Genomic DNA, 23923 nt, shown 5'->3' on the forward strand with positions numbered 1-23923 from the left:
GCATCTTATTCTCAGCACCTGGCATGGTTCCTGGCAGGTGGTAGCTGCTCAATAATTATTTGATGGGTGAGTGAAAGTATGAGTAAATGAAATGAAGTAAATGAAAGAAGGTATCTCAGGGGGAGGAACTTTGGACCCTGGGCTGTCTCAGAGTGGACTGTTTGAGACAAGCCTTCCTAGTGTCCCTCAAACCTCTCCAAGCATCAACCACCTGGAAACCCCAGGCTTGTCATCAAGATGGGAGTCAAATTACCCCTAGTTTCAGGGGTGACTGGCAGCCTGTTTCATAGACTATTTCTTCAATTGTATAAGAAGTGTGCTCTGAAAACAGCAGCTCTTTGTCATCTAAAATTTTTAACTAGCTTAAAAGCCAGCACCTCTCTCTCTCTCTCTTTCCTTTGATTTCAGGGCTGTGATCCAAAGTGGGGCGAAATGACAATGTGCTGTCTGTTGTCATCATGGTTCCTGCCAGCCCTGTGAAGACATCTTTCATTCCATCATTAAACATTGGCTGATTTTCTAATACTGATGTTTTCTTCACCTGAATATTCATCTTTTCCCACCCTACACTTAGTGGGTGTCTTTATCCCTTTGCGCGTCATTCCTGACATGTTGTTTCCGTCTGTACATGTCTTTATTTGAAAGAATCTGTTGTCATCAAGACTTTGCTGCTACAAGAATAAGATGGAAGTTTGCTCTGACATTGACTGAGGCCAGTCAGAGTTCTCCTGGAGGATAGAAAGGTCATTTGGGCTTTTGTGGAACTTTTCTGATTTGGGGTACATTTAGGGGGCATTTGGAGATGGAAGGAAGAGGCTCAGGGAGAAGTAGGAAAGAAGGTAATAGATTCCAGAGAGGAAGCAGGATGTAGATAGTCAAATTTCCAGGACTTCATATGTTGGGGTAGACATTTCTGGGGAGGAAAACTATACCTCAGAAGAATTCAGTGTGTTTTGACTTTAACAATGAATCATACAAAGGTTATGACTGGAGGCCTCTAAGCTGTAGTCTTTGGCATTTGAGTAATCAGCTAAGTCTTTTACCTAGAAAAGCATATGCAGGTCACTTGGTGACGTGAAACACCTTATGAATGTGGGAGCTGGCCTTGGGTACCCAAGGCTCCCCTGAGGAGGGGGCACTACATACCCTGAGTAGCATTTGCTCTGAGAGAAAGCTAAGTGCTTGAGGTTGCTTTAGAGTTTGGTTCTTTGAAGCCTGATTGAGATTTCCTGTTCCTCTTCTTCCTCTCCAGCCATTAGTTTTCAGGCATTCAGTGAATAATGTTAGGTCCCTTTCTCTGTTCCCCCAAAACTGCTTTCTGCATAACTTCAATCTTGGCACTTAGCTATGCTAATTTCTAATTTCTCTTTGTGAGTCAATCATTCCCCATTACACTCAGCACCCCTTTAAGAGCAGGAACCTTGTTATAATCACCTCTGTATACCTATGGCCTGGCACATAGTAGGTACTCAAGAGATATTTGTGCAACTGAAATCACTGGTATTTTTCTTTTTTAAAGATTTTATTTTTCCTTTTTCTCCCCAAAGTCCCCCCAGTACATAGCTGTGCATTTTTAGTTGTTAGTCTTTCTAGTTGTGGTATGTGGGATGCCGCCTCAGCATAGCCTGATGAGTGGTGCTATGTCCGTGCCCAGGATTCGAACCCACGAAACCCTGGGCCGCTGAAGCAGAGCGCACAAACTTAACCACTTGGCCACGGGGCCAGCCCCCAAAATCACTGGTATTTTACTGAGTCCGTTCTAATGCTGCTTTCCAAGATGGTATGAGGATAAGCAAAAAACTGTGTCCCTGCCTAAAGAAGTTTATAGTTAGGTGAGGACATCAACTAAACACCAATAAGACAATTAAAAACTGACAAAATGTTAGACTGTATGGTGCTGACATTGTATCTTGGGAGCACTGAGAAGGGAGAAAGCAACGGGGGCTGGAGGTACAGAAGAAAACTTGGTGGGGGTTGGGATTTGAAAGTTGAATGAATACTGAGGAGGCTGGGTACAGGAAAGAAATAACAGATTCTCATGGAGATAATCCATTGGTCTTGACATTGGGTACTTACTTCTTCTTCCTAAGCAGGACAGGGTCTAAACAATTACTCCTTTGATTGATGGGGGATTGATGGAAAGCATCTGGGTTAGTGACTGTCACGGAGGAAGGAGAAGTATAGGCAAGTATCTATACCTTTTCTATATTTATTTATATGTTTATATACCTGCTTCTCATCAACTCTGTATATACCTGCTTGAGGACAGTTCATCACACAGGTAGCCATTGGCTTATCCATGGAGGCCGTAATGGATACCAAAGACTCTTTCCAGGGGAATGGAGACCACATAGAATTTTTTGGGCTGTTAACATTCCCTGGAAACCAACTTCCCTTGTTTTTCCTTGATAAAGATAATCATCTAGTGCCAGAGTAGAAATAACTCAGTAATGATGAGAAAAAAGTCTTCAAGACCCCTGTTTGATTCCTCAAGGAAGCATTTCTCAGCTATGCGTGTTTCTTACTTCTATCCCAGGTTATCACAACCTGTATCCTAACTTACTTACCTGGATGGCAAGTCAAGTTCTCTTGTCTCAGTTTCAAATTGAAGATTTGTTGTTTTCTCAGATATGAGAATGATACAGATGACCCATACAAATGGTAAAGACATAAATGGTACAATCAGGTTTTAGGTTAGTTTCACTGAGAACTTCCTGTGTAGTAAAGAAGCTGGGCCCATTTTCCAGAATGGAAGGAGGGAAATACATTGATAGGATCTTCCTGGCTAATCTAGATGTGTGTGTGTATCTACCTTTGAGTCAAAAGCAACCATTAGTGTACATTTTTAAAGTTGACTTGTGTGTCTGTGTAAAATATAACCATTTGGGTTTCTCCAGAGAGCGATTATTCATTATTTGTGAAAGAAAAGAGGAGAAGCAGCAGCCAAGATCTAAGATTCTGCAGACCTAATGGTATAGATTGCTGAGCATCAGACAGATTGCATGGACCTTTGAGGCCATCACTCCAACCTTCCTGAGTCGTCTCTGACTTTTCTTTTCCAGATGCTTTGTTCTGCACAAGCTGCCCAATTTGAAGTTTCTGGATGCTCGAAAAGTAACTAAACAAGAACGAGAGGAAGCTTTGGTCAGAGGGGCATTCATGAAGGTGGTGAAGCCCAAGGTAAACTACCTACTCCCTGGTCTTCACAGAGATTTGTGTCTCACTTTGCTGTTTACTGTTTGAGCATGGAGGATGTCCTCCTATGTATTTAGAATGCAGGAGGGATCTCACACTAGGGTTTCATCCATGGATACACTGTTGACCAAACAAGAAGTAGAACTGGGTGTAAGTTGGGTCTTCCCATGACTAAGGGGATCTTATTTGTAAGGTGATTTTACCCAACTGCCTCTTTTACAAATAAAGCAGCACCATACACAGCCCAGTGGTGACATTCCTGGGGGAGTATTTCAGGCCTCCTTGAGGGTGTTTCGTTTATAAGGTAGGGCCTCTGCAGGTCTAGAGCTGAGAAAGAAGAAAGCAGAGAGCACTGGGCGTTTACTACTTCTTAGGTGGGTATGATTCTTCTATTGCCTCAAAGGGGGCACTTCTTTCTTGGGCCAAAGGGGAGCTAGGGGAAAGTGATTCTCTTCTGTCCACAAGTGAAGGCTCAACAGCTCTCGGCGATATCGTTAGTGGGGAAGGCAATTTTTTCCAACGATGTGACCTGGCACTGGTGTGTGCTCCCTACATGTAGCTCTCCAGAGCTTGTTGGAATGGTGTTTACTGACCTTTCTTTTACCAGCTGAGTCTACATCAAGGCCATGGAAGTGAATGTGGTGTCATCTTAATGAAAGCATTGATGAGGCAGGGGAGATGTGGTTTTGAGTCTCAGATTCAGATGAAAGAGATTTTTAAGGACATGAACCAGCTCTTTAGGAGGAGTTGGGGTCCTTCACTGAAGCTTGAGGCTGGAGAATGCACTTGATGTCCCTTAATGACCCCCTTGGAGGTCCCTCACTGCCCTAGGGTTTTGTGGAGCTACATAGTCACTTCCCATGGGATCCTAGCTTGGGTGTTGAAAACATTGGCCTAGAAATCCTGGAGGTCTAGTTTGTCCTCACTTATTGAGTTAGAGCCCTCTGCACGTGCATTGGAAATGATTAAGAGAGAAAGAGAAAAAAAACAAACAGAACCAAAACAGAAAAATGAAACCTCTTCTATCAAGTAGCTCAGCTGGCAGCAGACCTCAGGCCACTTTCTCCCCTGGAATCCATGAGGTGCAACTTATTTCCCATTATGCTGTATAAAATTGCTAACAGTTGTGGAAATATATGATAGGGAGGGTATAATTCTGGCAGATAAATGTATTGTTACCTGTTTCAGCATGTGGGAAATTAATGGAATGATTCATTTCGTAGCTATTAAAGTGTTAACAGTTTTCCTTATCAATGCACAGATTTGACATATTGCTCATGACTGCCTTTAGTTATTCCAGCTTTTGTAATTTTGTCCAAATGAAATAATTTATTTCTCGGACTCCTTTCTTTTTCCTTTGGTTAAAAGATTCCAGAGACAGCCAACACCATCAAACCAAACAAAATACAACAAATGAACTTTTTATAATATCTTAGGTTCCTGCCCAGCCTACATTTCTCACCTAATGCATAAATAAATCAATATTTCTCCCACTCTCATGGTCTTTGACATGGGAAGCTCTACATTGTCACTGGAAGTCTGAAGGGGTACAAAATACAATACTCAGTATATTTGGGTGGGGTGCTCCATGCGTGCCCACCATTGTCCTAAGGTTCTTTGTATGCAGATTTGTGAGTTCTCACGTAACCCTATAATGTAGAAGGAAGGGGGCATTGGCTTACTCTACAGATGAGTAACTCAGGCCTAGAGATGTTAATTGGGCTGCCCAAGTCACCCAGCTAGTAATTGCTGGAGCTGGAGCTTTACCTGTGTGTCTGAACACAGAGCCCACATTCTTCCACCCTGATTTCTTACCCCTGGAGCAGTGAGCTAAACATTTTCCCTGTGCATCTGTCTGTTCAAACAGAACTTCACAGGAACCTAAGTGAAGACCACAGGTAAAAGCAGGACTGTTCGGTTGGAGCAGAGACATTGGGGGAGAGGATTGAAATCCTCCCCTCTTTTGAAAGCAAGTGGGAATGACTCCTTAAGATCCAGTAGTGGCTGGTTCTCAGAGTCATTAGCAACATCAGCAGAAATGCTCTTCAAAGCTCCAAATTAGTTTCTAATCAATTATAAAATTAGCTCATGTTTGTGTGATTGACTCTTAACATCTTTACTAAATGTGTTAAGCTTAAAAATATCCATTAATTATTTGGAGAGAGACGAAAATACTCTGAGAAAGCATAGGGAGCTTCAGGTGTTATCTTTTTGGAGAGTCGTATGCTTTCTAAACTGGAGAAGACGTCAGAAATCATCTGGTTTGTGACCCCATTTTATGAGTGAAGGAACTGGGAGAGGATGTAGTTTCCTAAAGTCCCCACAGTTCTGTGGAAGCAGAACCCAGGGGTCTGGGCTTCTAGTTAAGTGTTGTGTTTACTCCATGATCCTTGAAGCGCACTAGAAGATTTCTCTGTGTTCCTGGTTTCATATCAAACTGTATGCCTCTCATGAGTGGCAGGTGTGGGGGACTGGAATTGGCCACCCCAAGATATGTTTCTTTGGCATGAGGATTATTTTGTGCTGGTTACTTTTAAAAAAATGCAGACAGGAAAGAAACTCTGAAAAGTAGAATTTACTTACCCTTTGTTAAGAGACATTTACATTTGTAAAAGAAATCTCCATCTGTAAAGGTGTCTCCCTCTCTTTACCAGGAAGAGGGGGGCATGACCTTATCTCTAGAAACTCTTATCAGTGCAGAATGCAAGGACTTAAATCAGACTAATAACCTTACTCTTGTTTACTGTGCTTATCTGATGATCTCCCATAACTGACTCTCCCCACTGCCAACATCCTACTTTGTCTTTAGCTGAGGCTGGTACTTAAGATGGGAACTTCCACCATTTTGGTGAGTTGCTCAGTTTGCCTGAGCCTGTCCCATGTATGCATGTTATAAAGCTTTGTTTAATTTTCTCCTGTTATTCTGTGTCATGTCAATTTAATTCATTGTCCGGCCAGGAGGACCCAGAGAGGGTAGAGGAAATGTCTTCCTCCCCTACACAGGAAATTCCCTTTTGTCTATTGTTTTCAGAGATATGCACTGGTACTTTTCTTGCAGATAGAAAGAGGCCAAATGAGCTCCTTGCTGAATTAATAAATGGGTATTAAAAAGGCTGATTCTCATCTGCTCACAGTATGTACAGACATATGTTTGTTCCTATGCAGGTGTGTATATATATATGCTTTCCATTTCTGTGTGTGTATATATATATATATATATATATACATATACAAATGTATGTTCTGGGAGGTTTGTGTACACCAAGAGTCAGCTTCTAAGTGGAGAGCAATTTCTTCCCCATGAATTGCCAACACTGTGCTGAGCACACTTGGTGAAGACCTATTTTTCATAACAGAATCGGAATCTCAAGTTGGCTTCTGTCCTTTCTGAGGCACCAGCAGCCTGTTGTGCTTGTTCAGCAGAATGCTCTGATAGATGATCAGAAGGGCTGTGATTTGGGGAGCTGTTTTCATTTTATTCCTGACATAAACTATTTGGGAGAATGGAAAAATGCCTCTCCAATCACAGCCCTTGCCTTGGAGGTAGGGAGCAGGTAGTCTGGGTATTCTCGGCTGATGCAAATGCAAAGTCATCCAGGAACTAATAAACCCCCTATGACACAAAGGTTTGATTTGGTATCTGGCAGGCCCTGGTGCTTGAGTGCGAGTTCTCTCCTGCTTTGTCTCACGATGACACATTTCTTCTTCATTGATGCCTTTTGGCTTTTGATTTTTAAAAGCTACCTTCTGTCTGAGCTCTGATTGTTCTACAGAAAGATGCTGTCATTCATTAGGAAGTGATAGCTAATGTTACAAGGGACTCTTCTAGATTTGGGTGTGTGTGTGTGTTAATGGGCCTGCAACAGCCAGGCTTTGCTTATTTCTCAGAATTTAAAAATATATATATATCTTTGTCAAATATTGGCTATTGAATCATGCCACTGTCAATGCAGAGAGCCCAAGCTGGATGCTGAGAAGGTTGAGGCCCCCAAAGAAAGGCTTCTGTAATGACCAGGCTGTGACCCCCCCACCCCCACCCCCCCCGCCCCCCCGCCTTGCTGCACTAGGAAGTGTAGATCAAAGCAGTGCAGAGGCCTGTCCAGGAGGGCATGCGTGGCAGGCGCGCCAGCTTTGCACATCAGAGAGAGAGTTCAATAATTCGACAGTCAGAATTGCTTAATTATGTCCTGGCTTTGTAATTATTCATCCCTTTTCTGGCAAAGAGCACAGTTGTCATTTCTTTGACATAATTATTTAAAGCTGAGCCCTCTTGTTTACAAGGCATCTATATGAAGCTGGCTGCCAACTGTTTAATCTTCTGAACCTTATAGAAGTGATGGGGAGGGCAGCCACAGGAACAGCTGGACTGAGAATCACAGCCTATACTAGCAAGTGTTTTGATGTGCGTGGTTTTGTTTGTGATTGTGGTCATTCTCCTATAGGTAAGATACGGAAATAGGCATGTTTGTAGGTGTTGATGTGTCTTGAAAATATGTCATGCATGTCTTTATATGGGTATGCCTGGGTTTCCCATCATGTGTAGTTTGTGTATTTGTTTAGTTTTGCATAGTTTGTATATTTGTGTATGTGTATCTTTGGGGGTATTTTTGGGGGAGAGGAGACTATAGAATGTGTGTGAGAGAGAGAGAGAGAGAGAAAGGGAGGGAGAGAGAGAGGGAGATGTATTAGAGGAATAAAATTCTGAGTACATGTACCTTCTGGAAATCTTTTTTATTCTCATCTTTAAACTGAAAGTTAGAAGTTATTTGGGTCCAAGTATCACCTGCTTCCATGACTACACTACACAGTCCTGCTCTTGACACTTGGAGTTGGGCCCCAATTCCCCTGGGTACCTTTAGTTTCTTCCATCTGCGTCTATGTTTTGAATTTCCACAAAAAAGGGCAACATAGGATAAAGACAGGGAATAGAAGCAGTGGGATGAAGCAGCTGCTCATCCACTGGGGTGTCAGCTCACTGAGGGCATCAACTTTGCCATTTTGATCACTCCCATGTCCCCAGTGCCTGGTCTACGGCAGAGGCTCAACCACTACTTGTCAAAAGAATGCACCAGGATCAACAGAGCATATTGTAAGATTCTTCATGAAAGCTAGTCCATTTTTTTTATTGCCTCAATATGGTCCTCTGGAAAAGCAGGAAAGGAACCTTTGCCTTAAGAAAATGTAGGAACTTGAAACTGTGCATTGGCAGAAAATAAAGATTCTGGGTTGTGTATTTGTTTTTCCAAAGGATTTACCCTGAGCTCTCTTATGATGGCAAAACCTCCAGCCTCTGTGATTCCCTGTGTCTTGGCTTTTCCATTGAATGGCATTTCTAGGGGAGGCAAGGATGTGATCTGAAGCTGCATACTCCCTGTCGCTGCTCAGGTGTTCCCTGAGTCCTTCTTTTCTCAGAATCTACCTGCTCATATCAGGGCTTTTAGGAAATAAACAGTAGTTATTTTCAGAAAACATGTTGGGATGCTCCACAAGTCTTTGTGTAGTTAGAATGAGATTTTCCTTGTCTCAGCTGCTATTATATTTTTTGTTTGTACCATAAGGAGCGCTACCTGATGACTTCTTTGGTTCACTTAGTTGTTTTTCATGCCTACCCTAGTTCTTTACTAAGTACTACCCTGTTATACAGCACAGTGTGTCTGTCTTTCATATCTCGTTACCCCTATCTAGCCAATTGCAAACATGTAAAAGGTTATCAGGAATTATCTCTAGATTTATTGCAATTACTAACATTTACTCTACACTCAATATTTTTAAGAATATATATTTTACATTAAGCTGGGGTATGTTTGTTAAATAAATATTGTAAACCTCAAGTACATTCAGTTAAATAGAGGATAAGCCAATATATGTTGAAAGTTCTCTGTGGTTCCAAGCATTCAGAAGAAAACTAAAAATGGCAGTTGAGTTTGTGGATATTTCTGACTACCTGAATATGTTGGTGTTCTATGGTTCTTTTCTGTTTTCGCGCAGATATTTCTTGTCTAGAGCCATATTCAGATTCTATTTTCAGTTACTTTATAGTAAATTTTGAAGGGATAAAAATTTTTTAATTAATTTCTTTTGGAAAATGCTTAGGTGATGTGTTTAGAAACAACTCTGGAAGCCAAAAATTTGTAGTTTGTTTGTTTTTTGTTCTTATTCCTGATTTCACAGTTTGTCACATTCATTTGAGGGGGAATCACTCATGGATTTTGTTTTTCTACATTTTTAGCACCATGGCATCCCAGGTGTTGAGTAAATGCTTTCAGAGTATTGCTCTTTGGAGGCAATTTTGGTAGCTTTTCGTTACCCTGCATTTGATAACAACCCTATGAAATCAGAGATATACTGTTGCAGGAAAGTTGTGTCTCCAGCGTCCTAGCAAAGCCCTGTGGATGGAGAATTAAAATCCACAATAGAGAGAAGGAAAGTGAAACAGAACTGTAGGTGCTTTTGGCAGCCACTCCCAGAAGTCCCTGGGGAGTGGTCAGGTACTGAGTACGTAGTCGGTATCCCTCTCCACTAAGCCTAATGCCTGTGTGATATTGTTGAGTCTCTATTGGAGTTATTGGCTTTCATTGCACCTTAACGGCCCAGCTCCACACTCTTCTTCTTTTGGCCTCCAAATGCTTCCTTTTATAGGAAGACATTTGGACATACACATACCTAGAGGATTATGGAAGTAAGTGGCACTTTGTGGGGAATTAGATAAGTATCCCTAGGATACTTTGTACAGCCTCTGGAACCTCACAGTTGGAAGAAGTAGATTGCATCCTTTGTCTAAAATTGTTCCTTTCCCCTTGCCATGGTTCCCCCTCTGAGGGAGGAGCACACTTCCCCATCCCATTGACTTTGGTCTTTGCCATGTGATTCTTTGGCTGTGGAGGGCTGTGTCTGTTTGTGGAGGGTCAAGTTTGCAATTTATCTTAAGATGAAGAAGAGGAACCTTGGCAGGGTTTGAAGTGGGAGAAAATATGGGCAGATCTGTGCTTGGGTCCCTGGGTGTCTGGGAGAGGGAGTAGTAATGCTCTTCAGGGATTCTGTGCCCTGAAGGTATTTTGGAAATCTGTGCAGAGGCAGCTGCTGGCCTGAGGCTGCCCAGCATTCAGAGTGCCCAGGCTGGTGTGGGTGCTCAGGTGGCCACAGAGGTTCAAAGAGCTGGGCCTGAGAGCCCTCTCCCAGGAACCGGCAGCGAGGGGTGTATGTGGTAGCCAGAAGCTCAGATGCTGAGATGAGGAGAAACCCAGGTGCTGTCAGAGACCCAATAGTAACTCCCTTGGCAATGAGTCTATGGCATTTTAGAAAGTCTTTTGACATGTTGTTACTCAAAATACCCTGTCCCCTATGGTATCAGTTGTCTTAGTTTTAAGGAGTAAATTTAAGGCTCCTTAACTGGACCATGGAAAGTCCTCATTTGTGTGATCTCTGGTGATGACTGAGATGGAGCCTTAATAGCTGATTATGTCTATAATCTGTACATTTCCAGCTTGACATTTTCTTGATCCACTTTAAAAGACAGTTTTTGGTATTTTGCTTTTGCAATTCAGGCTTTTTTCCTATTTTTAAAAATTAAGCTTGCAAAGAAAGAGAAGAGGAGAGGGAGGTAAAGATGCTTCCTTAAGAAAGTAGATTCTCAGAGAATAAAGTTGGGGTGCTAATTTAAAGTTACCTGTGTTTAAAGCTAACGTTATCCCATGTTCTGAGGGTAGCTTCAAGGCTTGGCAGGGAGCTGCTCTCAGTGGCAGGTGCTTTGGTGAACTTGGACGACACCTATCCTTAGTATGCTTTACTCCACTTGCCATTGCTGCCTCACACACTAATTCTTTGCCTTGAGCCTGATGATTCCAGCCCAGTGATGAGGATGAGTAGGTTGAAAGTACAGGGCAACTTATCTGGGAACAGAGTAAAAAGGCTAACAACTGAGGTCTGAGTGAAGGGAGGATTATGAAGGCTTGAGCGTTCCCACCTTCAGTCAAACCAGGGCCTTGATCCTTCTCCATCTGAAGAACAGCTTTGTAAAGATCTGCCTTGCTTGGGAGGTCCCTTCTGGGCCCTTGGAAACATCAAATGGTAGGGATTGAACCCCAAGCAGATAGGCATCCAGGAAGGCATGCTTCCTGGATGCATGGGTGGATGGATGGGTCACTCTGTAACCACACAGATGCCAGGCCACTAGGGAAAAATTGTGAACATTATTCTAAAGCTAACTTTGATTACATGTTAAGATTATTTGCAATTTCATGGCTAAAGGAGAAGGAGAAAATGAGGATGGCATGGTCCCAATGTCTACTGTAGAATTTTGGTTATTTCCAAACTGCCTGCAACTAATAGCAGATGCATTAGTTTGTTAGGGCTGCCATAACAAAATACCACAGCCTGGGTGGCTTAAACAGCTCATTTTCTCATGGTTCTGGAGGCTGTAAGTCCAAGATCAAGGTGTCAGTATTGCTTTCTTCTGAGGCTTCTCTCCTCGGCTTGCAGATGGCTGCCTTCTCACTGTGTCCTCGTACAGTCGTCTTTATGTGCATGCACATCACTGCTAACTCTTTGTGTGTCCGGATGTCCTCTTCTTATAAGGACACATCATATTGGACTAGTGCCCACAATGATGGCCTCATTTTGGCTTACCCACCTCTTTAAAGGCCCTATCTCCAAACATAGTCACATCCTAAGGTATTGGAGGTTAGGGCTTCAACATAAGAATTTTGGGAGGATACAACTCAGTCCACAACATCAGACAAGATGAGTGAATTTTAAGAAAAGATATAAAAGAAAACTCATGTAAGCTTAGTGATAAAAGGGCTGTCTCTGGTATTTAACATTTACTTGTTTTCATTGTCCCCAAAAGCCTAAGAAGAAAAGTAGCAGATAGGATAAAGTAGTAGGATAATCTTAGGTTATCCAACTTGAACAGAGGTAAAGGTCTTCACAAAGTTTGATGGAAATAAAAATCTGATCTGTTTTCCTGAATGTGGCTAATACGTACTTTTCAGGGTATCATCCAGGTGAATGCCCAGCAGGTATGTACAGATAAGTACCAGTATCAGTAGGAGCTCCAGTAATGGCACTTCCTTCCTCCACACAGTAGGCTCAGTGAGGAGCCTGATGCTCAGAGGAGACCTTCTTCTCATTTTAAAAAATTACCTTTACCCCTAGAAGTTCCCCTTGCCCCGAATGGTTCCATGAGCAGTAAAAAGAAGCTATTTGTTGCTATAAGGGAGAAGAGTTCTGATACATTCCAGCTGCTCCCCACCTGTTTCTCCAGAGAGCTTATTTCTCCCTGCCAAGACCTCTGGGAATATCCACCTTCCCAGGTAGCTGTTGGATCTGGCTTGTGAGTTGGTTGCAACTCTCCAAAAAGTGTATTTTTGCCTCTCCAGGGTTTTTTCTACCTGTGGTCACCAGGGCTTACCTCTGGGGCCCTTGTACACATTCCAACTCCAAATGCAACATGATTGTCCCTTTGACCAAGCAAAGTGGTGTTTCACAAGCGTGTTAGGGCAGGTCTGCCCTTGGGGTCCCTGAAGGCTGGTGGTACAATTAGCTCTTTTATTTGCTACAGTAGAGTATCTTAGATGAACAGACAGGGCACCATCAATAATGTACAGATGCTCTGTAATTGGGGCTTCCTTTGATGTTAATTTAGCTAAGTTCAATGCTATTGTCAGTGATAGCAATTATGCTCTCAGCCTTTTCACCAAGGACATTTTAGGATAATTTTATTTTTCATGTGCATTTTAAAATATGGCAGTAAATTTTGAGCTACATTACCTGAATTAGAACTCATTATTTCTTTTCAACAGCAAACTAATGCTCTCTGCCTGGGCTCCAAAGCTGTATTTTTTTTCCCTTGTTGAAGTGGGGAATTTTAAGTGGGGCTTCTACTTCATGAAGCTTTTAACTCATGAGTGAAATTTATAAGTGAGTCACTTGTTTTCGGTTGGCATTTTGAATTGTCACAGAGGTTATCTGGCTTAGCAACCTCTCCCATGCTTTACTTGGCCCATTTTTATTAATTCCTCCCCACCACCCAACCTTTCCTTTTGTTCTTGACGTGATTCAGGAAGTTGCCTCCAGCTGTTCTTTTGGGAAGTTTTAAATCTGAATTTATTGTGGCTGTTGTATTCCAGAGAAAACCTCTGATTTTTACTTTGTTCATGGGCTATGGTTAGATTCGCTCTTCCATTTGGGAGCTGGCCCCACTCCAAGTTTCAGGATTACATTTATGTTTGGATTAAAGGCCAAACTTCTACTTTCTGCCATCTAGTTCTTCATTGTTTTACGGGAAATGTTATGTCTTGTTCCACGTCTATTGTGAGGATTAAATGAGATAATATGTGTAAGGAGCTAAGACTGTCTCTGTTATGTAGAATCAGGGGGCAACTAGTGTTCCTTGTTGTTTAATTTAAAAACAGAAGTTTTTGTGGCATTGCTATGTCATGGGTTTGCATGTGTGACCTGGGGGAAGTTAATTTGGGCTTGACATGGGGGTGTGTATTAGTCAGTACAGACTGCCCTAACAGAACATCATGGATTGAATGGCTTAAACAAGAGAACTTTATTTTCTCACAATTCTGGAGGCTGGAAGTCTAGATCAGGGTGCCAACATGGTCAGGTTCTGGTGAGACCTCTCTTGCCACTTTGCAGATGGCTGCCTCTTGCTGTGTGCTCACATGGAAGGGAGGGGATAATCTTCTTCTTTTGATGAGGCTACAGTCCTGTTGGATCAGGGCCCCATCCTTATGACTTCATTTAACCTTAGTTACCCCCTTAAGACCCTACCTTCAGTTACAGTCACATTGGGGATTAGGGCGTCAACATGAATTTGGGGGGGGACATAATTGAGTCCATAGAAGGGGGTACTACTCCTATATTCCTGGTGGCTTAACTGAGTTTTATACTTCAGTGAAATGTTTCTAAGGCTTTTACTAAAGTATCTACTTCCCAATGAGAGTAAAACACCTAAAAGAAAGGAATATGGGGAGAGAAAGAAGGTTTATCCTGGGGAGATCATGGCCCCTGAGTTAGGGGGTCTCCCCAGGCACTGCACAAGGCCTTTTTGTTCTTGTGATGGCAGAGGGAGAGAGCCAGGGCAAAATGGAGGCACAAGAACAGTCAGTACAGTGTGGAGGACAGAGGAGCTTCCATGGTCACTGATGGAAACAGGAGGGCCACGGTGCAGCGGCCCCGAGTGGACAGCAGTGGAGCAGTGAAGGCTCTACACAGGGCCCAAATCAGGGAGAGGATGCCTGGTTCCAAAAATAAGCCATTAAGCCCTTTTGTCTGGGTGACCTTAGACTCAACTCTCTTAATCCTCCTTCAATTCCCTTGGCGAATCTGGAAATCAAGGCTGATGTTTAGATCCTGGAATTCGTCATTGGAGCCAGCCTCCTTCTACCCCATAGTAAAATGGAATGATGTCTGGGGGCTTGTTACACACATCCAAAGAATATTATCTCATCATCAGAAAGGCTTTGAAAACCCAAGGTTGAGATACTGGATCTCTGGATAATTAGGAAACAACCAAGAGCTGTGTTACATAGCCACATTTTTTTTTTTTTGAAAAATCTGTTTCCGTTTAGTATAATGTTTAAAAAAAAGAGTCTAATTTCTGCGCCCTTCTAATTTTTAGTTATGGGATGTTTTGGAAACGATTAAATTACAAATTATTGTTTATATCCTCTGTTCAATACCTTCGATACCAACTTGTGACTTCTGCACTTTGAGATTACAGAGGCCTGATCTGAATGCTATGAATTGTGTTTGCTTAGGTAAAAATGGAGAGGGTAAGTAAAACAGACTAAAGAATGAAAAGCTTTTCCTTCTTTGCTTCCCCTCCCCTCTTCTTTTGCACATTATATGACTAAATGTGCAACTTTGTTCACATAACTGCTACAAACAGTTCACTGTGTAGGCCAAACACTCTCTAATGCAGTAAAATTAAGAAATAATATGCTTTGAAAGTGATTTATGAGTGTGGTTAAACTGCCAGATTTACAAAGAAATAGTTCAGATCTTGGGAAGCCTCAGGAGTCACGTCAAAAATGAATTTGACCATGATTTAAACTGCTACTTTTCTTACATGACATTTAATATGTGTACTTTGGAGGCCCATATGTCTTTAATAAAATAGCATTAAGTTTTAAATATGATATGAATGCAGCCAGTTTCTAAATTCATAACCTTTTCCACAACTCTGAAATGCTAACCAATAAGGGAGTCATACATGCAATAAAACATAAACCTTAGAAAATAGCTTTTTATTAAAATGGTTAGACAGTTGGCAGCTGGGTTGTGATGTAATAAATACTTACAGCCTGTGGGTTTATCAGACATTGTTTACCCTTCAAGCAACTGGGACCAAACAACTAATTATAACCCTTGTACAAGAGCGGTTCATGCTGAGTCCCCCTAAGTGTGCCAAAGAGGCAGAATGGTTTTGTTGAGAGCACTGAACAAGGAGTCCATATATTTGAGTTCTAATCCCTCTCCACCACTGAAAGGAGTGTGACCTTGGGCAAATCACTCCATTTCTATAATTTTTCCAGTCTGTGTCATGGAGACAATAGCACATGCCATGCAGGTATGTTGTGAAGATGAGAAACAAATGCTTGTGAGGCATCTGACACAATGCCTGGCACATAGTAGGTATTCAGTAAAGAGAAGCTATTCTTTAAAAAAATTCTTTAACAAAAAAGTAATTTAGGCGAGATCTTCAGATCCCCTCTAGCAGAGACATTCCATTACAACTCTAGGATGGCACTTAGAAGGTAAGCCACTTAGCCCAAGGTTGGTGTGAACTTCATGGAGAACGAGTAGGAAGCCCCATGCCTCACTCACCTCTCAAAGGCAGGAACCTGTCCAAAGTGGCAGAAAGATGTCATTGGTTCAGGGGGAGCAGGAGCTTCTGGGGGCTGCTATCACTTAGCTGTTCCTGGAGGTGGAAGTGAGGTGAGAGTGGCCTCCTCCAGTCTTCGGGGTTTCTAGTTCATAGAAAATGTGAGTTATGCTTTGAAGTTGTACAGCATCACAACAAAAGGTCTTTTAGTGCTGCTGCTCTGTGTATGTGTGTGTGTGTGTGCATGAATGTGTAAACAGATGTCTCTGTGGAGTAGTTTCGGAATAAGTCTTCCCAATCTCTGTTTCTAGATGCTTATGTGCAGCTTGCTTTTTCTGTACTCAGATGAAATAGCCAGTCAGGCAAAGATCTGATAGTATTTGTCCCTGCAACCAAATATTACCACCCTCCACCTTCTTAGGAAGGAATTTTTGAATTTCCTAAAAGGAGAATTATAGGTTATATTTGAGCTTGGCTTTTGAATATCAGGCTCAGACATATATGTGACAATTAAAGAGTAAAAGGTACAGAGACCATTTCATTTTCTTTTATTTTATTTTTATATGCTTTTTAAAACAATGTTATGATCCCATTAAGGGAAATTAACAAAGAAAATCTTTCAACTATGTTCCCTGCACGCTAACCCTCTGACTTTTCATTTTGCTCTATTTCCTTCCAATCTTGAGCTCTTTCTGTATGTATTTTATGTGTGTTTCATACTCTACTTACTTACCTAATATGTTTTACTCTGCTACTTTGTAGTCGTCAAGTTCATTCTTTTTATGGATTGTATAATTCTTCATCAAACTGATATAAGTGCCATCAATTAATAAACCATTTTCCCACTGTTTCTAGATTTTAACTTTATGTATAAAATACTGCTAATGTTATGTGTGTGCATGCATGTGTGTGTCTGTGTGTGTCAGTGTTTGTTTCCTTTAAATTATTTCCTTAGGATAATTTTCCAGGTATGGGTTTATTGGATCACAGGATGTAGGCACACAAGTAGTTTTAGGCTCCGTTAAGAATGCCTAGGTGCCATTTTCAAATTGGCAGTACATCCTGGATAAGTCCATTGCACCTACCCAGGCCAGAGGAAGAATGTAGTCAAAAGGGACACTTAACATTTCCAAGACTCTCTTTGGGGATGGGCTTCCCAAAGTCTTACTGGTTGGTATGGTTCTGGGAGAAAGGCTTAGAATCTGTAGGAGCTCCCACAAAACATGCATTGACCTGCTAGTTATAGTCCTAGGGAATTATGGGTTCCCTAGAGCATCCCGAAAATTATTAACAGCATGCAGTCCTGATCGGTATGAATGTGCCTTTAGACTGTTAGCCAAATCTTTGCATAATACCAATCATTCTACCTATAAAAGCACAAATATGTTATTGTTCTCAATAGGCAATTTAATGCAGCTTTATGGAGGAAAAAAGAGAAAAGAAGATTACAAGCTGGCTGATCTTGCTTTTATTTCTCTTAAATCTATCCACACTTCTCAGGGGTTGTACTTGTTTAAAGATTGTATGCAACTGTGCAGTCTGTGTGATTTGGAAAGCAAATCAAACTAAATATGAAGTTTTCAGCATGTGCTGTTTTTAAAGGATTTCATGCATTTATTTCGAATATACATTCCTTCCCAAGTAGTGCTAAACCTATAATCTTTTTCTTGTTACATTTCTTTTTCGGGAAGGGAGGCCGAGAGGGTGACTTAGGTTTGGAGTGGAAGGTTCCTATTAACATCTACCTCCTTCTTGTGCGGCATTATTCACAGCAGGGCTATTAAGGCTAATTATTTTCAGGTTTCTATCAAAGGAGAATATTTGAGCTGACAAAAAAAAGCATTTATTGGGAAGAAAAATGGCCTGTTTAAATAATAAAGGGATCATTATTATGTGCACCCTGTCTCCCCCTCCCAGTTATTAGTTTGCATGGGAAGCAGGGGCCAGGAGACCCCACGGACGTCTGAAAGCAAGAGGAGGTCCTAGGGGAATGTGCTCACTGAGATGCCTGGTACTTCAAGAAGGGGCAGAGTCGTTTTTGTTCCTTGTTTTTCTGCAGCCCACCTGGATTTCTCATTGACCTTGGAGCTGGTGTCAGTCTGTTATTTTCCTTTCCACTTGGGTGAAATTCACTGATCCTTGATATGTAAGGCATGAATATTGGTTGAGGAGCTGGCTGTATTAGTCAGGAAAGGCTAACTGCTGTGACAAATAGCTCTCAAGTCTTGGTGGCCTAGTCACTCTCAGTCCACTGAAGGTTTCCGGGTGGAGAGTGAGGAATGCTCAGTCAGTCAGGGACCTAGGCTCCTTCCATCTAGTGGATCTGCATTTTTCTTGAGCCTTAGAGTCCTTCACTGGGTTCAGCCACTGGATGGGGCCAAGAGCAAAAGTGTAGAGGATTGTGCAGCATGATTTATGGGCCCAGTTTTGCAGCAACACACATTGTTAATGCCCAGTTCCATTGGTCAGAACTCAGTCACAGAACGCTCATAACTGCAAGAAAGTCTGGGAAATGCAGCTGTTAGGGGTTGAATTGTGTCACCCCAAAATTCATATGTTGAAGCCCTGACCTCCAGTACCTAGAATGTGACTGTGTTTGGAATAAGGTCTTTTTTAAATTATTCAATTTATTTAAACTAAAAACAAAACAAAAACACTTTACCTGTTTCTCCCGCTCCCCTACCCTGTACCTCTGGCAACCAACTGTTCTCTGTACCTTTAAGCTTGTTTATTATTATTATTATTATTATTTTAGATTCCACATATAAGAGAGATAATTATCATATTTGTCTTTCTCTATAAAGACTGCATTTGGAGATAGGGTCTTTAAGGAGGTGATTGAGTTAAATTGAGCATTTTAGAGTAAGCCCTAATCCAATATGACTGGTGCTCTCATGAAAAGAGGAAATTAGGACCAGAGAGACACCACGGGTACATGTGCACAGAGAACTGACCATGTGAAGAGGCAGCAAGAGGGCAGCTGTCTGTAAGCCAAAGACAGAGGCCCCGGAGGAAACCAACTCTGCCTGCACCTTGGTCTTGGACTTCCAGCCTCAGGATACAAGAGAAAATGAATTTCTGTTGTTTAAGCCACCTAGTTGTGGTATTTTGTTATTGCGCCCCTAGCAAACTAATACAGCAGCTCAGCTGAGTTCCCGAAAGGAAAAGTAAATGTGTTTGGTGAGGATTGAGCCAACCTCTGCTACACTGAGCACTTATATTTTAGTTCCACTCCCACAGTCAGCTCACTGGGTTTTCTTGGGAAAGTCTCTCTTTCCCTCCAGAGCTCGGATTTCTCATCTTTAGCGTGGATGAAGAGACTTAAATGATCTCTGAGGGTCTCCCTAGGGCTTTGTGATGGGGGTGCTTGCACAGGTTCTCAGCCTGACCTCTGGGCAGGTGTGAGTTCACCTGCAGTACCCAAAGTACTGCCTCTAGGATTTCAGGGGAGATACCATGGTGGCATGCTAAAGAACCCAGGTGTTAGGGGTCAACAACTTGGATTCACATCCTGGTTCTTTCATTTGCTATGTGACTTTGGGCAAGTTAGTACCTCAATTACTTCATCTTTGAAATGGGGTTAATAAAATAAGGATTATTGGATTAAAGGGTTAAAGGAAATGATGAATATAAAGCACTTGTCCCAGAGCTTGGTACAAAATAAAGACTCAGCACAATTGTACCTCTCCCTCTCTTTTTTCCCTTTCTTCCTTTTTCCCTTTTTCTTTTTATGTTTTTATCTCCTTTTTAATTATTCTCATTTCAGAGTCCTGAATGTGAAGATGAAGAGATGCTAACTTTGGAAGGCATTTTCAAACATGTGATTTCATTTGATCCTCACCATACTGCTAAGAGAAAGGCGGAATAGTTGGTACCTGGTTTTGAAAATAAGGAATGCTAAAATAGGGAGGTTCTGGGATTCACTGAGTATTCCATGGAGAAATGAAAATGAGATTAGAACTCAAATCTCTGCTGGCCCAGCACTTTGCTGTTACATAATATGTTACTCAGATGTTCTGAGGATTTCTCAATTTAGTATGAGAAAGTCACTATTTAGGAAAGGAGAGCCTGAGTAATCAGGACACCCTGGCTCTGTCTATAAATTTCTCTCACTGCACACTAAATGGCAATGGCCTCTCCTCCTGAGGGGGCCACCATGGAACTCAGGCCAATCTGCACCTCACAGAGTGGTCTGCCATTTTTCAGGGGCCAGTCAGTGCAACTTTTTGATCTATTTTGCAAACAAAAAATATGATATATCTACACCTAGGAGTAGAAAGAAAAGCAGATTATGTGGTTAGCTTCCAAATGGTCCCAAATCTGCGTGGTGGAGACTGTTGACTTGACATAGTTTAGGACTAAGGTTTACTTTTCTTTGTACTCCACATCACCTAGGCTTCCTCCAGACTTCTGGGAGGCAGAGACATGGGATTGAAACCACATTTGCTTTTGTGTGTCTTGCTTACAGCAGCTCACATCTTAAACCGCCACTGTTTACTTTAGTAAACTACAGAAGAGAGCCCAGGGCTGGAAGTTTCCACCTCAAACCATAGGTTGAGGAAGAAGGGTGAAGACCAGAGAGGAAGAGTGGGGGGGAGATGAGCATGTTACTCTCCTGGTTCTGTAGACCATATTTGAGCTTCAGTACCAGGCTACTATCCTCATACTTAGAACTCATGATGAGCAGAAGCTGTTTTAAGAGGAAAATTATATTTCACTTCACTTTTATTCAAAACAAGCTTTCTAGCAGGATGAAATTTTGAGATGTGCTACAGACAGCTGGAGATCTTCAAGCCACAGGAAAACGACAATGTAGTCAGCATTTTTGCCATCTCTCCTGTGGGGCAGGTTGTCTGTCTTTGTCATGACTAATGGAAATTTATGCTATCCATAACCACTGGGAAGGAAAAATACTCATATTTTAAGAATGCACTGAAACTGATCTCTTCTCAGTCAGGGACAAGATCAAGCTAGAAGGAAGGAAGGAGAGTTTCCAAGGTCACAATTTCTCAGTCTTTACTGGGAGGTCGCCATTTATTTATGATCTTATCATTTGAGTTTCAAGATTAGGAGGAATTCTTCTGGAGTCTTTTAAAAAAGAGAATTTGGAGAGATGAGGGCAAAAAAAGCTGTTAAAGATCCTCTGCTTTTCAGGGCACTCTGTAGCTTTGTCAAGCAGGGATGGCATTGTCACCCAGGGGTTTAGATGGAAAGAGATATGAATGAAGCCTCAAAAATGGGAACATTTTCAAACCAGCTGTGAAAATTGAATCTCCAAGACTGGTGTTATCAAGCTATAAAATAAGATGTTGTAGGTTATTTCTCAGGACATATGCTCCAGAATACTTGGCCCAGATGTATAGAACTTGAGCTCTACTTCTAATCCTCCCACTCTAATCCTAGCTCTATAGCAGGAGTGGAGCACCAGAGATATCCAGCCCTTGAGAATCATATTGGGGCTGTTCGTTCATTGGAAGGAGGAAAACCAGCACTGGGTGATTTAGGCATTTGTCAAGGATGTGAGAGAGTTAGTGCATAGAGGTGTCTCCCTTACTTTTCATTACATTAAGCAGCAAAAAAGGGATCTCAGGTGCATTCTTTTTTGGAAGACCTTCTTTTTCACTGTTTTTCCAAATTTTCTACCCACTTAACTCCAAACCTCAGTTTTTCAGTTCTCTCTCCCCTCCACGCATCCCTCCATCCACTCATGCATCCATGTTATATTTACTAAATGTATTAGGCTCCTTGGAAGGCTTTGGGATATAAAAGCAACTGAAAGAGATTCTCAACCTTCATGGGGGCACTTTCTAGGGATGATGGACTTAAGTCCTTCCCTTATCTTACTACTTTGCCCTCTTGTACAGTGCTTAGGTGCCTAAAATTTTTTTTTCCTCTAGGTGCCTGCTAAAGTATACGGATGCTATAAATTGAATATTTTAAGTAACTTCAGCTATATACCTTATACTCTTATTCCCTTTTTGTTAATCACATTCCAACTATTAGAGTCAGATGAACAGAATTTTTCAAAGGGAGTTTTAGATTGACCTTTTATTTTAGATTTGGCTTTGGAAGGAAGAATCCAAGAGAATTAGACTTGTAGTTTTGTGCACTTCTGGATGGATGGGCAGGATGCATGTCTCCTGCTTCTTCCTGGGCTGCCCATGTGGACTCCACAGGGAAAGAACACAGCCCAGCCCAGAGGAGTGGGTCTCTTCAGGTGTACAGTGGTCTTTGTGTGAAGACCCCTCAGTGGCTTTCACCTGTGAAGTCCTCATTGAGTTGGGGCAGTTTGGAAAAAGGCTTCCATTTGATGGACACGAGAAGAACAGCATTTCATTAGAAAAAGAAAGTCTTGACATCAAAATATATAAACCAAAGGGAATAACCTGAGAACTATGGGAAGGAAGTAAGGAAATGAGCAATATAAATAGAATTATTTTCTCCCAGGATATCAGAGACTCCCAGGACACAGAGAACAGGGTATGACTCAAGTCTAGAATCGTCTGGTAATGATGGAGATGGGTTTTAGTTCTTTAAAAAAGAATGCTGTGGATAAGTCATCTCGTGTCAGTTTTTGTAATGGTAGAGGAGTAAGGGAAAGGGTCTGACTTCATTCTGCCCGTCTCTTTTAGTTGGATTGGTCCTTACCTGGGAGGAATTTTTTGAATGTCATTGTACAGAGCCTTCTGTCTGGGGCACCTGTGGTTATCTGATGCCAGCTCTGAGTTTTGCATTGTGATTTCTGACCTCATTTCATGAACTTGGGGCCTCAGTAATTCCCACACCCCAGAGCTTCTCTTTAACTACTCCCCTACAAACCACATATTTTCTAATATTTGTATATATTCATCTTGCTTTCCCAACTGGGAGGGTAGAGAAGGTATCTATTATATCTTCTGTTATGCCCCATGGTGCCAAATGTAGAGATGGTCCTAAACTATCCTTGGTATTTATCATCTTCCACTACATTGATCTGTGTTGAGATGCTCACCTTCTTCCTCATGGCCAATTACCAGGGAAGACCCAGCATGTATCAGCTCTCCTACCAAATGGTATTCTGAAAATATGTGTATGAGACAGTGGCCAGCCTTGGGCCAGAGGGAAATTCTGCAGTATATTTGGATATTTGCTAAAGGTCACACTACAAGGCCACTGTTTGCATATCAGCTTTGTCTCAGGAGCTGACTCATGTTTTTCATATAAATCATAATGAGTTGCCCATTATAAACACTTTTGTAAAACTCAAAAGGCTTTATGGCTGTTATTAGCTATTGCAGTTGTGATTTAGTAGCTAATTCAGGCAGATGTGTGGATGAGTGTGCCCAGGGCACCATTTGTCCCATCTACACAAGTCAGAGAATACAATAGGTTGTGCAATCAGAAGGCACTTGCTTCTGAAGGCTTATGGTGAGTCAGAGTTTGCTTATAAATTAGCAGGTTGGTGACCCCTCCTCTTGGGGTAGGCTGTGTCTTCATGCTGTGACACCTCCATTCTACAACTCTTGGTGGGAAACATGGCTGCAGCAGCCACTTTACTTTCAGCATTTCCACTAAAGACTTCCTTATTGAGGGCGGAGCATAAAATAAAGTTGACAGAGAAATATCTGGAATGGCCATGACGACACCTTTATGTTTCCCAGTATAGTCAGCAACAGATTTTGTATCAGCCTCCAGTTAGTAGCATTCGTGCTTAACGCTTGTCCCATTTTTTAAATAAAATTATCACTGTTAGATTGCCTATGGTGCATTTGTTGATATAAAATTAAATATAGCCACAGATTGTGTTAAGGATAATATATGTTTTATAAACATATATATTTTTATTAATGTGTTATATTTTCATTTTCTTTTTAATCCTACTAGTTGACTAAAATGGGACCAAAGAAACCCATC

The 23923-nt window shown here is 41.7% G+C and overlaps 1 protein-coding gene across 12 annotated transcripts in view; it reads left to right on the plus strand.

Annotated features, from left to right (window-relative positions):
• LRMDA (leucine rich melanocyte differentiation associated) overlaps positions 1-23923 on the plus strand; it is a 1071617-nt gene that overhangs the window by 612183 nt on the left and 435511 nt on the right. For all 12 annotated transcript variants that reach the window (XR_011423402.1, XR_011423400.1, XM_070227814.1 and 9 more), the window contains exon 5: positions 3063-3180. Coding sequence is in view for 10 of the 12 variants with exons in the window: in XM_070227814.1 (XP_070083915.1) it covers positions 3063-3180 (118 nt within the window). In the remaining 2 variants the exon portion in view is untranslated. The remainder of the gene's footprint in view (positions 1-3062; positions 3181-23923) is intronic.

This window comes from Equus caballus, chromosome 1 (assembly GCF_041296265.1).
Source record: "Equus caballus isolate H_3958 breed thoroughbred chromosome 1, TB-T2T, whole genome shotgun sequence".
Lineage (NCBI taxonomy): Eukaryota > Metazoa > Chordata > Mammalia > Perissodactyla > Equidae > Equus > Equus caballus.